The sequence below is a fragment of the Rhinopithecus bieti genome, unplaced genomic scaffold, assembly GCF_001698545.2.
Source record: "Rhinopithecus bieti isolate Rb0 unplaced genomic scaffold, ASM169854v2 scaffold_64314, whole genome shotgun sequence".
In the NCBI taxonomy this organism is placed as follows: domain Eukaryota; kingdom Metazoa; phylum Chordata; class Mammalia; order Primates; family Cercopithecidae; genus Rhinopithecus; species Rhinopithecus bieti.
In genome coordinates, this window is record NW_016824620.1 from 963,589 (window position 1) to 977,569 (window position 13,981).

The 13,981-nt window shown below is 47.0% G+C and overlaps 1 protein-coding gene across 14 annotated transcripts in view; it reads left to right on the plus strand.

Annotated features, from left to right (window-relative positions):
- Positions 1–13,981, plus strand: part of POC1A (POC1 centriolar protein A) — a 90,206-nt gene that overhangs the window by 1,083 nt on the left and 75,142 nt on the right. For 2 of the 14 annotated variants that reach the window (XM_017862499.1, XM_017862510.1), the window contains exons 1-4: positions 7,565–8,430; positions 11,676–11,760; positions 12,786–12,957; positions 13,385–13,564. In XM_017862499.1, coding sequence (XP_017717988.1) covers positions 8,413–8,430; positions 11,676–11,760; positions 12,786–12,957; positions 13,385–13,564 — 455 coding nt within the window. In that variant the 5' untranslated portion in view covers positions 7,565–8,412. Of the gene's footprint in view, positions 1–7,563; positions 8,431–11,604; positions 11,761–12,785; positions 12,958–13,384; positions 13,565–13,981 lie in introns of those variants that run through there. The other 12 variants (XR_001883428.1, XM_017862507.1, XM_017862504.1 and 9 more) reach the window with 10 other exon arrangements.

Below are 13,981 nucleotides of genomic sequence, written 5' to 3' on the forward strand. Positions count from 1 at the left end.
TTTTTTGTTTTGAGATAGGGTCTCACTCTGTCCCCCAGGCTGGGATGCAGTGCTGTGATCATGGCTCACTGCAAATTTTCTGTATTTAATTTTTTTCTTCCTTAATTTTTCTGCCCTAAATGTTTGGCTAGCAGGCAAGAGAACAACTGAATAAGATGTGAACGTTGGTGGTATGAACCCAAAACATCTGAGACAGGTCTCAGTCTATTTAGAAAATTTATTTTGCCAAAAACGTTAATGACATGCCATGACAGAGCCTCAGGAGGTCCTAACGACCTGTGCCCAAGATGGTCTGGGCACAGCTTGGTTTTCTACATTTTAGGGAGACATCAATCGATACATGTACAATTCACACTGGTTTGATCTGGAAGGGCAGGACAACCTGAAGGTGGGAGGTGGCGGGGCTTTCAGGTCATAGGTAGATTTAAACTTTTTTTTTTTTTTTTTGAGACAGAGTCTTGCTCTGTCTCCCAGGCTGGAATGCAGTGGCACAATCTTGGCTCACTGCAACCTCTGCCTCCCGGGTTCAAGCAATTCTCCTGCCTCAGCCTCCCAAGTACCTGGGACTACAGATACGTGCCACCATGCCTGGCTAATTTTTATATTTTAGTAGAGACAGGGTTTCACCATGCTGGCCAGGCCGGTCTTGAACTCCTGACTTCATGTGATCTGCCTGTCTTGGCCTCCCAAAGTGCTGGGATTACAGGTGTCAGCCACCACGCTCGGCCAGATTTAAACATATTCTGATTTGTGATGTGTTGAAAGAGTTATTATCAGTAGAAAGGACTATCTTGGTTAAGATAAGGGGTTGTGGAGACCAAGGTTTTATCAAGAAGATGAAGCTGGCCGGGCGCGGTGGCTCAAGCCTATAATCCCAGCACTTTGGGAGGCCGACACGGGCAGATCACGAGGTCAGGAGATTGAGACCATCCTGGCTAACACGGTGAAACCCCGTCTCTACTAAAAAAATACAAAAAACTAGCCGGGTGAGGTGGCGGGCTCCTGTAGTCCCAGCTACTTGGGAGGCTGAGGCAGAAGAATGGCCTAAACCCGGGAGGCGGAGCTTGCAGTGAGCTGAGATCCGGCCACTGCACTCCAGCCTGGGCGACAGAGCGAGACTCCGTCTCAAAAAAACAAAAAACAAAAAACAAGAAGATGAAGCCTCCGGGTAGCAGGTTTCAGAGAAAATAGATTGTAAATGTTTCCTCTCAGACTTAAGGTTTGTGTTGATGTTAATGCTGGAGGGAAGGGATATAGTGAGGCTTGTCCAACCCCCATTTCCCATCATGGCCTGAACCAGTCTTTCAGGTTAAATTTTAGAGTGTCCTGGCCAAGAAGGAAGTCTGTTCAGATGGTTGCCAGGGGCCTTCAAATTTTATTTTATTTTATTTATTTATTTGAGATGGAGTCTCGCCAGTCTGTCGCCAGGCTGGAGTGCAGTGGTGCGACCTCGGCTCACTGCAACCTCGGCTCACTGCAATCTCTGCCTCTCGGGTTCAAGTGATTCTCCTGCCTCAGCCTTCCAAATAGCTGGGATTGCAGGCACAAGCCACCATGCCCAGCTAATTTTTGCATTTTTAATAGAGATGGGGTTTCACCACGTTGGCCAGGATGGTCTCAATCTCTTGACCTTGTGATCCTCCCGCCTTAGCCTCCCAAAGTGCTGGGATTGCAGGCGTGAGCCACCGCGCCCAGCCCAAATTTTATTTTTGGTTTACATTCTCCCTATTACGGCCAAGATTTGCCAGAGGCAACATCAATGGCCACCAGATTTTAATTTTCTTTCATAACATTGCTGAGGTGGCATGGCTGCCTTCCCTGGGTTCATCTTGTCCCTCAGTGGGATTCCCTATGGTTAAGGGACTTAGAGCCAACAAGACTTACAGCCAATTAATTGTTCCAGGCCAGATATGAATGGACAGGCATTCATTACTCCTTAAAATTATTGTTAATATTACTATTAATTTTAAGTAGAAAGCCGACAAACAAAAGCTAAGATGAGGTTACACAACTGACTTCTATATGTTGAGCTACTATGATCTTTTTTTTTGAGAGGGAGTCTCACTCTGTTGCCCAGGCTAGAGTGCAGTGGTGCGATCTCAGCTCACTGCAACCTGTGCCTCTGGGGTTCTAGCAATTCTCCTGCCTCAGCTGAAGACCACATGCCTGTGACACAGACTCAGGAGGTCCTGATGACATGTGCCCAAGATGGTTGGGGCACAGCTTGGTTTTATACGTTTTAGGGAGACAGGAGATATCAATCAATATTTGTAAGATATACATTGATTTGGTCCAGAAAGGCGGGACAACTCAAAGCGGGGAGGTGGCTTCCAGGTCCTAGGTAGATCAGGGACAAACGATTGCATTCTTTGAGTTTCTGATTAGCCTTTCACTAAATATACAATTTATTAATATATATGAAAGAAGGGTAGTGGAAATAGTCACTTATGCCTTAGTGCGCCTGGCCACTGCACCCGGCCTCCTTTTCTTTTTAAAATATTTTAGAGAAAGCATTTTAGAAGAAAATGAGACTCTGGGCCGGGCGCGGTGGCTCATGCCTGTAATCCGGCACTTTGGGACGCTGAGGTGGGCGGATCACCTGAGGTCAAGAGTTTGAGACCAGCCTGGCCAACATGGTGAAACCCTGTCTCTACTAAAAATACAAAAATTAGCCAGGCGTGGTGGTGGGCGTCTGTAATCCCAGCTACCTAGGAGGCTGAGGCAGGAGAATTGCTGGAATCCAGGAGGCAGAGGCTGCAATGAGCCAAGATTGTGCCCCTGCACTCCAGCCTGGGTGACAAGAGCCAGACTCTGTCTAAAAAAAAAAAAAAAAAAAAAAAAGAAAAGAAAAGAAAAAGAAAATGAGACCCTGGTCTCAGGTTTTGTCTGATCTCTCATTGGTAGGATGGTTTATTCCTAGAGGGGTAGGTCCCACATTATTAGGAAAGATCATTTTTAGCAGGTTGTGAAGGCTCATGTCCTGTGAAGAGAAAATAGGGGAGGAAGGGAGAAAACAACAACACACGAACAACAACAACAACAAAAAGAACAACCCTGGAAAACTGACATAGGCCATATTACCCTGAAGTCCATACACTGGTAGGCAGGTATGAAAGTGGCTTATGTATGTAAATACGTTGCTGTTATTTTGTTCTGAAGTTTAAGTTGTCTAGTTTCAGTTCACAGGGCTTTAAGAAAGCACAGCTTAATTTTCAGTGATTTCAAATTAGAGAAAATAGGGAAAAAAGGAAAAGAAAGAAGGAGAAAAGAAAGGAAAACATTTTGGAGACTTGTAGCCAGGAAAAATTTTAGAATTCAGTAAAAAACTGTAGAAAATAATAAAATTGAAAACATTAGGCAAGACTAGAATCTAATAACAAGTGTACTATAGTTTATCTTGAAACATAATTTCCATCTCTCTAGTCCCCATTTCACAAAAGACAAATCATGGTAGGATTGATTTGTCTGCAAAAATAAGCTTTAGTCTTATGCTTGGCCTGATTATTTGTATAAAGTGCAGCAAGAATAACTATTTACCACATAGGCTCTTTGTGTAATTGGCTTTTATGGAATTTTGTTTTATAAGGAATATCAGATAAGACTTTTTTTAAAGCCTTGAGCCCAACCCTGGGTTTGTGCTGTCAAATATTAATACCTATGTGAGTTTGGGTAAATTTGTCTCCTCTTGAGGTCCCAAGATAACTTGGGGCTCCTAAGCCTGTCAGAAAGTGATATTCTTTACTTACCACAGGTCAGGAACCCTGTACAGGCACTGTGTAGACAAGGTGCCAGTTTTCCCTAGGGGCTTTTATTGGCCCTATAAGTCAACTTTGATTCCTTAAAGGATTGTGTTTCTGTCTGAAAGCATGCCATTCCAGTCAAAGCCTTGATAAAATAACCAGTGTCTCCAATTGTATCCTGTTACAAAAGAAAACAGATTCTTATTGCACTTATGCAAATAAATGTATTGCGTAAGTTAAGAATACTCACAAATAGTTTCCAAATTTGGAAAAAATCTGGTAGAGAGAAATATGTTCCAAATTTTGTTTATAGCAGTACACGTTACTCAATTGTTAAAAGCTGCAAATAGCTCAAAATAGGGCCAGGTGGGGTGGCTTATGCCTGTAATTCCAGCACTTTGGGAGGCTGAGGTAGGCAGATCACTAGAAGCCAGGAATTCAAGACCAGCCTGGGCAACATGGCAAAACCCCAACTCTAAAAAAAATACAAAAATTGGCCAGGCTCGGTGGCTCATGCCTATAATCCCAGCACTTTGGGAGGCGGAGGCAGGTGGATCACGAGGTCAGGAGATTGAGACCATCCTGGCTAACATGGTGAAGCCCCGTCTCTACTAAAAATACAAAAACAAAATTAGCCAGGTGTCGTGGTTGGCACCTGTAGTCCCAACTACTCGGGAGGCTGAGGTGAGAACCCGGGAGGCGGAGTGAACCCGGGAGGCGGAGCTTGCAGTGAGCCAGGATCGTGCCACTGCACTCCAGCCTGGGTGACAGAGTGAGTCTCCACCTCAAAAAAAAAAAAAAGTAGCTGGGTGTGGTGGTCCACCCGTACTCCCAGCTACTTGGGAGGCTGAGGCATGAGAGTCGCTTGAACCTGCTAGGCAGAGGTTGCAGTGAGCTGAGATCGCACCACTGCACTGCAGCTTGGGTGACAGAGGGAGACTTTCTGAAAAAAAAAAAAAGAAAGTGGCTCTGAAAAACAAAAAGGTAAGCAATTTTTTTGTTTTTTTTTGTTTTTTTTTTTTTTTTTTTTTTGTATGATGGTCTTTTGCATTCCAGCTTACTCTCTCTGCCACTTCTCCCAGAGCTGGGTCCAGTTGCATGCCATGCACCAGCATACTTGCGTCTCACTCAACCTCCGCCTCCCGGGTTCAGAGTCGATTCTCCTGCCCTTAGCCTCCCAAGTAGCTGGGGATTACAGGCGTGTGTCACCCACGGGGCCCAAGTAATTTTTTGCTATTTTTTAGCTACAGATGCGGGTGTTTGCCCATGTTGGCCAGGCTGGTCTCAAACTCCTTGACCTCAGGTGATCTTCCTGCCTTGGCCATCCAAGCAGTACTGGGTATGTGTATTACAGGTCTGATAGCGCCACCCGCGGTCCTGCCAGATAAGCAATGTTTTTAAGCAAAAGTCATAAAAGGATTATTTCCGTCTTCTTTTAGTTCAGTCCATGCAGTTAATCCCTGTTCTGTTTGATATTCATGAACATTTCAGCTCTCCATGGGATTCTTGGAAGTTTTTCCTCTATTCTACTGTCACAGTCTCCAAAATTATCAGAAACTTGCATTCAAGAGCACCTGTCAGAGTCCTATAGCTGATTATAAAAAAAATCTTTTGAAAAGGATAAAAGTAAAACAACTGTGGATGATAAAGTCTGAGAGCAGTCTGAGAGCAGTCGTAGTTAAACAGACAATTGACAAGGAAATTAGGTTACTTCTGTGGCATACAACAATTTGATTACTTCTGTGGCATACAACAATTTTACATAATAACCATAATTACTTCCTTTTTTTTTTTTTTTGAGATGGAGTTTTTGCTCTTGTCACCCAGGCTGGAGTTCAATGGCACAATCTCAGCTCACTGCAACCTCTGCCTCCTGGGTTCAAGCAATTCTCCTGCCTCAGCTTCCCAAGTAGCTGGGATTACAGGCGCCCACCATGATGCCGAGCTAATTTTTGTATTTTTAGTAGAGATGGGGTTTCACCATGTTGGCCAGGCTGGTCTTGAACTCCGGACCTCAGTTGATCCACCCACCTCAGCCTCCCATTGTGCTGGGATTACAGGCGTGAGCCACTGTGCCTGACCCATAATTACTTCTGATAACATATGCTAAGACATATCAGAATTACAGGAATTTCATACAATTCTGGAACACATTTATATAAATACACATTTATATAAATATAATCCAAAGAAGGTTAAACACCATTTCATATTTGACAATACCTCCTGTATGATTGTATTATTTATCTCAAACAAGCCTAATATATCTCTTCTGGACTTCAGGGGACTAATAAAGAAAAAAATGCAAACTGAAGTTAGAATGTCCTTTTGGGGAGTTTGTCAAATATAAAAAATCTTAACACACTTGATATTGATGGCAGTGGCTATGCCATCAGGCTGGCTGCAGCAGGGAGGCACGGCTTGGGCTGCACACACTGTGGAGCTGGTGGGAGCCCTGGGAGCCCCGCCTCTTCTGATTCCTTCCTTGTTCCTGATTTTCAGCCAAGAAAATCCCCAATCCGGCTACTTACCTAACAACAGGTCTTAGGCTAAAGACTACTCTCTACCATCCCAGAAGTAGGAAAAACTCAAACTTGCCTTCTCTGTTGGAAGCGAGCTGTAACTCTAGAAAGGAGTTACCTGCCTTCCATCATCATGGAAGCAGGAAAACTTGCCTTCCTTGTTGGAACAAGTAAAACTCCAGAAAAAGGAGTTGTACAGTAAAATAAACTTTAGATGTTAACCAAATTTGGGAAGATCAGGAATTTTGTGGAACGTGGAGCGGGGCTCCCAGGCCTTAGCAAATTGTCCTATAGATTTGAGCCATAAAGATAGCTCAAGCTGGTACCAAGCACCGATAGGAGATCTGTCAAAGGTCAGGGGCACCTCCACTCAGAATCCTTTTGTGGTTGCCAAACTGTTAACCCAAAATATCTGAGACAGGTCTCAGTCAACTTAGAAAATTTATTTTGCCAAGGTTAAGGACACACACATGACACAGCCTCAGGAGGTCCTGACAACATGTGCCCAAGTGGCCTGGGCACAGCATGGTTTTATACATTTTAGGGAGACAAAATACATCAATCAATACATGTAAGATTTACATTGGTTTGATCTGGAAGGGCAAGACAACTCAAAGTGGGAAACTTCCATGTCATTGGTAGATTTAAACACATTCTGATTGGCAATTGGTTGAAAGAATTATTATCAGCAGAAAGGGATATCTTGGTTAAGATAAGGGGTTGTGGAGACCAAGGTTTTACCACGCAGATGAAGCCTCCAAGTAGCAGGTTTCAGAGAAAATAGATCGTAAATGTTTCTCATCAGACTTAAGTTTTGTGTTGATGTTAACGCTGGAGGGTATAATGAGGCATGTCCAACCCCCACTTCCCATTATGGCCTGAACGACTCTTTCAGGTTAAATTTTAGAGTGCCTTGGCCAAGCAGGGAGTCCATTCAGATGGTTACTGGTGGCCTTCAAATTTTATTTTATTTTTATTATTTATTTATTTATTTTTGAGACGGAGTCTCCCTCTGTTGCCCAAGCTGGAGTGCAGCCGCGAGATCTTGGCTCACTGTAACCTCTGCCTCCGGAGTTCAAGCAGTTCTCCACCTGAGCTCGGCCTCCCGAGTAGCTGGGTTTACAGGCGCGTGCCACCACGCCCGGCTAATTTTTGTATTTTTAGTAGACATGGGGTTTCACCATGTTGGCCAGGTTGGTCTCCTACTTCTGGCCTCAGGTGATCCACCCACCTCAGCCTCCCAAATTGGCAAAGTGCTGAGATTACAGGCGTGAGCCACTGCGCCCGTCCTCTCCTTTTAAAGAGTGGGTCTCCTAACAGCTTCTCAGGCCTGAAGGATCCTGACAGGGCCGGGCTGCACCACACTCCCTCGTGTTACAAATGGGGAAACTGGGACACAGAGCAGAGGCGTTTTTCCTGAGATCACACAGCCAATCAGGGCGAGAACTGAGAATCGAACCTAGATTTCTCCAGTCCATGTTTGTGATTCCGAGTAACTCATGTTATTTTAAATCCATACTTGTCTTAAGAACGTTCGGACGGGCGAACCATTGAGAGTTCCCGAGGGGCGAATACTCAGTTCTCAATAGGTTCCTGTGGGAAAACCTGGCTGCGCTGGCGCTCGCGGGTGCTTTAAGGCAGTCTGGTCACAGCAACCCACGTGTCCTCCGCTTCCGGGATCCTTAAGGCCGTCGTTTCGTGTGGTAAAACTCGGCACGTCGTCACGTCATCTTGGGAAGTGTAGTTCCACCTTCCTCCAGATATAGGGGCGTGGACGACTTGGAACTGCATTTCCCAGCAGGCTGCGCTCGCCGTTAGAGTACCCGGACCACTGGCTGGTGGGGTGAAGCCCTCATCCTGGGTCTTTTAATTTCTCAGGCGGAACGAGTGGCGGCGGACAGAGGCCTTTGGCGGCGCTGTCTGTGGGTTTTCTGGGCTTGGGGAACTGGGTACGGAGACCGTGGCGCCGGCCGCCGGTCACCCAGCTCTGCTTCCAGTCGTGGGGCAAAAAGCTGAGGCGCTTCTCCTTTAATTGCGGTGGGCGGGGCGTGCCGACGCGGCCCGCGTTGCTATTGGTGGCCGTTGGGGGCGCGGAAACTGAACGGGCTGCAACGGCCACCGCCGCTGCCTTCGGCGCCGCCAGCCCGGCCATGGCTGCGCCCTGCGCGGTAAGCCCAGCCGACTGCAGCTCCCCAGGCCTCAGTCTCCCCGCTGGGACACTGGGCGCTTAGTGGCCAGAGCGATGGCTGCGAGGGGCGGGTGGGGCGCCAGGTTCCAGAGTAGTCCTCTTCAGGTCCAGTTTACCGTCTGTGCTGGGTCGGGCACTTTCTGAGCCCCTCCTGCGTGCCAGGCCCTGCGCTGGGTTTCTGGAGCGAACAAACAGGCCTCTGCCTCCATCGTTTGCATCCTAGCGAGGGACACACGACCAAGTCCTGACTCATGTGTGACCTGGGGCTGGTATCGGGCCTCTGTAGCCATTCTCCCCGTCCTTAGCAGTGGGTGGCTGCGTGGGGTCTTGTTGAGAGTACACCCTGCTCCAGCAGGGGGGTACAGCAGGACGCTGGGATGCCCAGACCTGCAGTGTGAGCCGGGTGGAGTCGCCCTCTCTGAGTCCACGTTCCTCCAGAGGTCCTCATTTCGAGAGATTCCTTTGAACGGGCCTGGCCTTCTGGCTGATAGGAGAGTCAGGGAGGGTAGGTGGTAGCCTGTGATGCCCTGAGGCACTTGAGGACGTGGACGGAGAGTCCAGGCTAGGATACCGAACTTTTGACTCCTAATCTGGTACTCTACCTCCCTTCCTGTCCGTCGTGTGTAAACCACTGTTGAGGGAGATGAGGCCCACATGCAGGGAACTACAGAAGGGGAGGCGGTGTTGAGAGATATCACGGGACCTACTGGTCAGGGGTGGACCTGAACTTGCCTCTGCCCACTGAGCCTGGAGGCGGACACTCTCTTACCCATGTTCTTTCAAGAAGCTCAGGTGAGAGCAGAAGGCTCTTTTGGGGACCCTCCCCCGGCTACTTCTCCCTCTGTTGTTGAAAGGAGATTCTGACAGGTGCGTTAGGGGTGGAGCTGGGCACAAGGCCATAGGGCCTTTGTTCTGGTTACTGCTGTGTAGGGTGGCAGTGGCTTTGCTGTACCCCAAGGACATCCTTTCCCAAGAGGAGCCTTTGTGCTTCCTGGAGCACCCAAAGTGCTTCTTTGAGGTTTGTGATACTTAGTTTAGGGGGAGATGTTTGGGTGGCTGAATTATAACCCTTCAAGTGTTGAGACGCAAGCTGCTATTGGGAGGACGGAGTCTCCGGAATATTCTCTCTGGTGTTTTCCTAAGCAATGTCCTGATGTCCTGAATGGCCTTGGCGTTTCTCTGATGTTGGGTAGAGTGGAGTTGGAGGTGATGCCATGAGGACTTGTCCAGGGCTTACCTTTTGGGTTCACTGGCCAGTCTGTGGTGGCATTGAGGTGATAGGATCTGATTCCTGAGAAAAGGTTAGGGGATGCTGTAAGGTTCCTGTTTTCTCTCTCTAGGCTTTTAAAACATAACTTTATTAAGATATTCATATACCATAGAATTCACCTTTTAAAGTGTACAGTTCAGTAGCTTTTAGTACATTCACAGTGTTGTGCAGCTGTAATCACTAATTCTAGAATATTTTCGTCATCCCAGAAAGAAACTCCATACTCAATAACAGTCACGCCGCTTCTTCCCTTTCCCCATTTTCTCCCAACCCTTGGCAATCACTAATATATTAATACTTTCTGTCTCTATATATTTGACTATTCTGAACTTTTCATATGAATGGAATCAGACAAAATGTGGCCTTTGGTGTCTGACTTCTTTGACTTAGCATGTTTTCAGGGTTCATCCATGTTGCAGCAAGCATCAGCACTTCATCCTTTTTATGGCTGAATAATATTCTGTTGTATGAATATGCTACATTTGGTTTATTCAGTCGTGTTGATGGACATTTGGGTTCATTCACTTGTTGGCTATTAAGAAAAATGCTGCTCTGAACATTTGTGTACCAGTTTTTGTGTAAACCATGTTTTCAACTCTTTGGGGTGTTTACCTAGAATTGCTGGGTCATTTGCTAACTATGTTTAACTACTTTATTTTTTATTTTACTTATTTATATTTATTTTATTTATTTTTTGAGTAGGAGTCTCACTCTGTTGCCCAGGCTGGAGTACAGTGGTGCGATCTTGGTTCACTGCAACCTCCTCCTCCCGGGTTCAAGCGATTCTCCTGCCTTAGCCTCCCAAATAATTGAGACGATAGGCGCCCACCACCACAGCTGGCTAATTTTTGTATTTTTAGTAGAGAGGATTTTCACCATGTTGGCCAGGCTGATCTTGAACTCCTGACCTCAGGTGATCTGCCCGCCTGGGCCCCTAAAGTGCTGGGATTACAGGCAGAGCCACTGTGCCTGGCTAACTACTTTTTTTAGTCAGGGTCTTGCTCTGTTGCCCAGGCTGGAGTGCAGTGGTATGATCACAGCTCACTGCAACCTTGAAATTCTGTGCTCAAGCAGTCCTACCACCTCACCCTCCTGAGTAGCTGGGAATACAGACACAAGCCACTATGTGTGCCTTATTCTTTAATTTCTTTGAAGGGTAAGGATCTTGCTGTGTTGCCCGGGTTGGTGTTGAACCCCTGGCTTCAAGTGATCCTCCTGCCTCAGCCTCCCAAAGTGTGGGGATTACAGGTGTGAGCCACTGCACTTGACCTATGTTTAATTTTTTGAGGAACTGCCAAATTGCTTTCTACAGTATCTGCTTTTTTTTTTTTTTTTTTTTTTTGAAGATCGTTTTGTTTTTTCTGGGTGTCCTGCATTTTCATGTGATTTTTGGGATCAGCTTGTCAGTTTGTGCAAAAAAGACACCTGGGATTTTGATAGAAATTATGTGGAATTGGTAAATCAATCTGAGGAGTATTGTAGTATTGTATCTTAACAATAGTAAGTCTTCCTGTTCATGAATGTGGAATGTGTTTCAATTTTTTAAGTCTTCTTTCATTTCTCTTAGTGATGTTTTGTCGTCTTTACTGGACAAGTCCTGCACTTCTTTTGTTAAATTATTCCTAAGTATTTTTTTATATATCATAAGTTAAATAGTTTTATTTTTTGGATTGTTCATTGCTAGTGTACAGAAAGACAATTGATTTTTGTGTCTTGATTTTGTATCCTGCAACCTTGGTGAACTCATTTGTTCTTTTTGTTTTTGTTGAAGAGTTTCCACCGTTGATACATTAGTTCGAATAGTTTTTAGTGGATTCCTTAGGATTTTCTTTATATAAGGTCATGCCTTGAGCATTTTTAACCGCACCCCCCCGGCTGTTATAGGAAGAGTGCTGGCCCCGGGGAAGCCCCTTCCTCACCCAGGCTTCACACATTTGACCCTGGCTCTCCTCCAGGAGGACCCCTCACTGGAAAGGCATTTTAAGGGCCACCGAGATGCAGTTACCTGTGTGGACTTCAGTATCAACACAAAGCAACTAGGTAAGTAGAGGCACCTTGTCTAGGTGCTAGGTTATGAGCCTAACAGGCCAAGTTTTTACCTTGGAGGTGTGGTGGTTGGGGAGCAGAGCACAAGGACTGCACAGCTTTGTCTAACCTGTGTCTTACTTCTGTGTGCCAGCTCTTTGGGCACTGGGCTTTATGAGCTCCATTTTACATGGAGAGCCTGAGGGTCAGAGAGGTTAGGGGCCTTGCTAAGGCCACACAGCTTTTGAGGGTGGGACTGGGATATGGGTCTTTTCCAGCACACCCTAGCCACCTTTTGGGTCTGTCTTTTGGTGTGGGCCCTGAACAGTGACTCCTTTTCCTTGAAGCTTTATTGATTCTGTTGCCCACAGTAATAAGGCACACTTTTTGTTGAAGAGCCTTGTCGGTGAGAAAGCTGTTGAGCAGAGCCGGGCACCCCTCTCACCCCCACTGCCCTTATGCTGCAGCTGAGTGTCCCCCTTCCTTGGCTGCATGAGGTTTCGTACACAACTTTTATGACTGCACTTTCCAGTTCCCGCAGAGGAGACTTGCCCCTTCATCCTGTCGTCAAAGCCCTCTGGTGTATAAAGGTTAAGAGGGAACTGAAGTCATTTTTGGTCAATTTTGGGGACCTCCTTTAGGCTTCATACTGAGTTGGACCCTCTCAATGGGAGGGGCTGGCTTCCCAGCCAGGGAGGACTTACTCTCTGGTGCCCTCAGGATGTGTTTGGAGGGAGACCCCGGGCCCCATGGGAATGAGTTTTCCCAGAGCTCGGATTGCAGTCCAGGGCTGGCATGGAAAGGGCCTCGGTCTTGTTCCCATGTGGGTGTGCTCCTTGGAGAACTCTGGGCCACAGGCTCTCCACCTCCAGACCACACCTCAAGATGTGCTCTGCTCTATGGGAGACTTCTCACGGTCCTGTTTGTGGATGCCAGGGAAGGTGGAGCTGGGCCAGTTGCTCCCCTTGCCTCTCCAACATCTTGGTGGAGGTTTGAAGCCCGTTAGAGCTGCGGGTCATAGCATTACCCACTGTCCTCAGCCAGTGGCTCCATGGACTCATGCCTCATGGTCTGGCACATGAAGCCGCAGTCACGTGCCTACCGCTTCACTGGCCACAAGGATGCCATCACCTGTGTGAACTTCTCTCCTTCGGGACACCTGCTTGCTTCTGGCTCCCGAGACAAGACTGTCCGCATCTGGGTACCCAATGTGTGAGTCGTAGACTTTGAGGAGGCTTGTCAGAATTTGGGGCCCTGGTGCCAGAGCCATCCCCACCGAGGTCCCCTAGCTTGGCTCTGGACTTGTCACAGTGGGATTTCTACTCTGCTTTGGAAGAGGTGCCATCAGAGGCTGGGGCTGTAGTTGGAGCCCTCCCCTCAGGGTTGGAAGAAGAATTCTGGGCTGACCCCATCTATCCCTAAAGAAATGCCACCTGTTACTCTGTTCATGTAGGTGGAGCCTGGGGGCGGTGCTCTGTTCACATAAGAGAGGCTCTGGCTTTCCCTTGTGGAGACTGGGGTACTCGGGCTTGGCTACCTTTGGGAGGGGTGCTTGAGGAGTAGGGAGAGCTTTGATGTGCTTGTGGGCTCTCATGTCACCGTTATGGGTTTCCTCACTCTTGGATGCCTGTCCTTGTAGCAAAGGTGAGTCAACTGCGTTTCGTGCACACACAGCCACAGTGAGGAGTGTCCACTTCTGCAGTGATGGCCAGTCCTTCGTGACCGCCTCTGACGACAAGACAGTCAAAGTGTGGGCAACTCATCGTCAGAAATTCCTGTTCTCCCTGAGCCAGCACATCAACTGGGTCCGCTGTGCCAAGTGAGTATTGTTCTGTCTGGAGACCCTTGGAGGAACCCTGGGGGTCGGGGGCTGGCACAGGGGCTTCTAGGTACCAACTTGTGACCTCGGGCAAGTTATTTAGGCATTGTTTAAGCTTCCTCAGCCTTGGTTTCCTTATCTGTAAAATGGGAACAACAATAGCTCCTGCATTGTAAGTTGTTGAGAAGCTTCACAGAGCTGATGCATGACATGTAAGTTAGTCCATAGTCAGCCATGATGACCCTCTGACATCTGTGTTGGCAAAGCATAAACTGGGTCAATAGGGGCCATTTATTATCAAAAACAACAATTAGGTACTTTCAGTACTATCACTACACGTTTTCTTTTTGTTTCTTAAGACAGTTCTGCAAGCTAAGTGGTATCATTTCCATTTGAGGAAATGGGGGCTCAGAACAG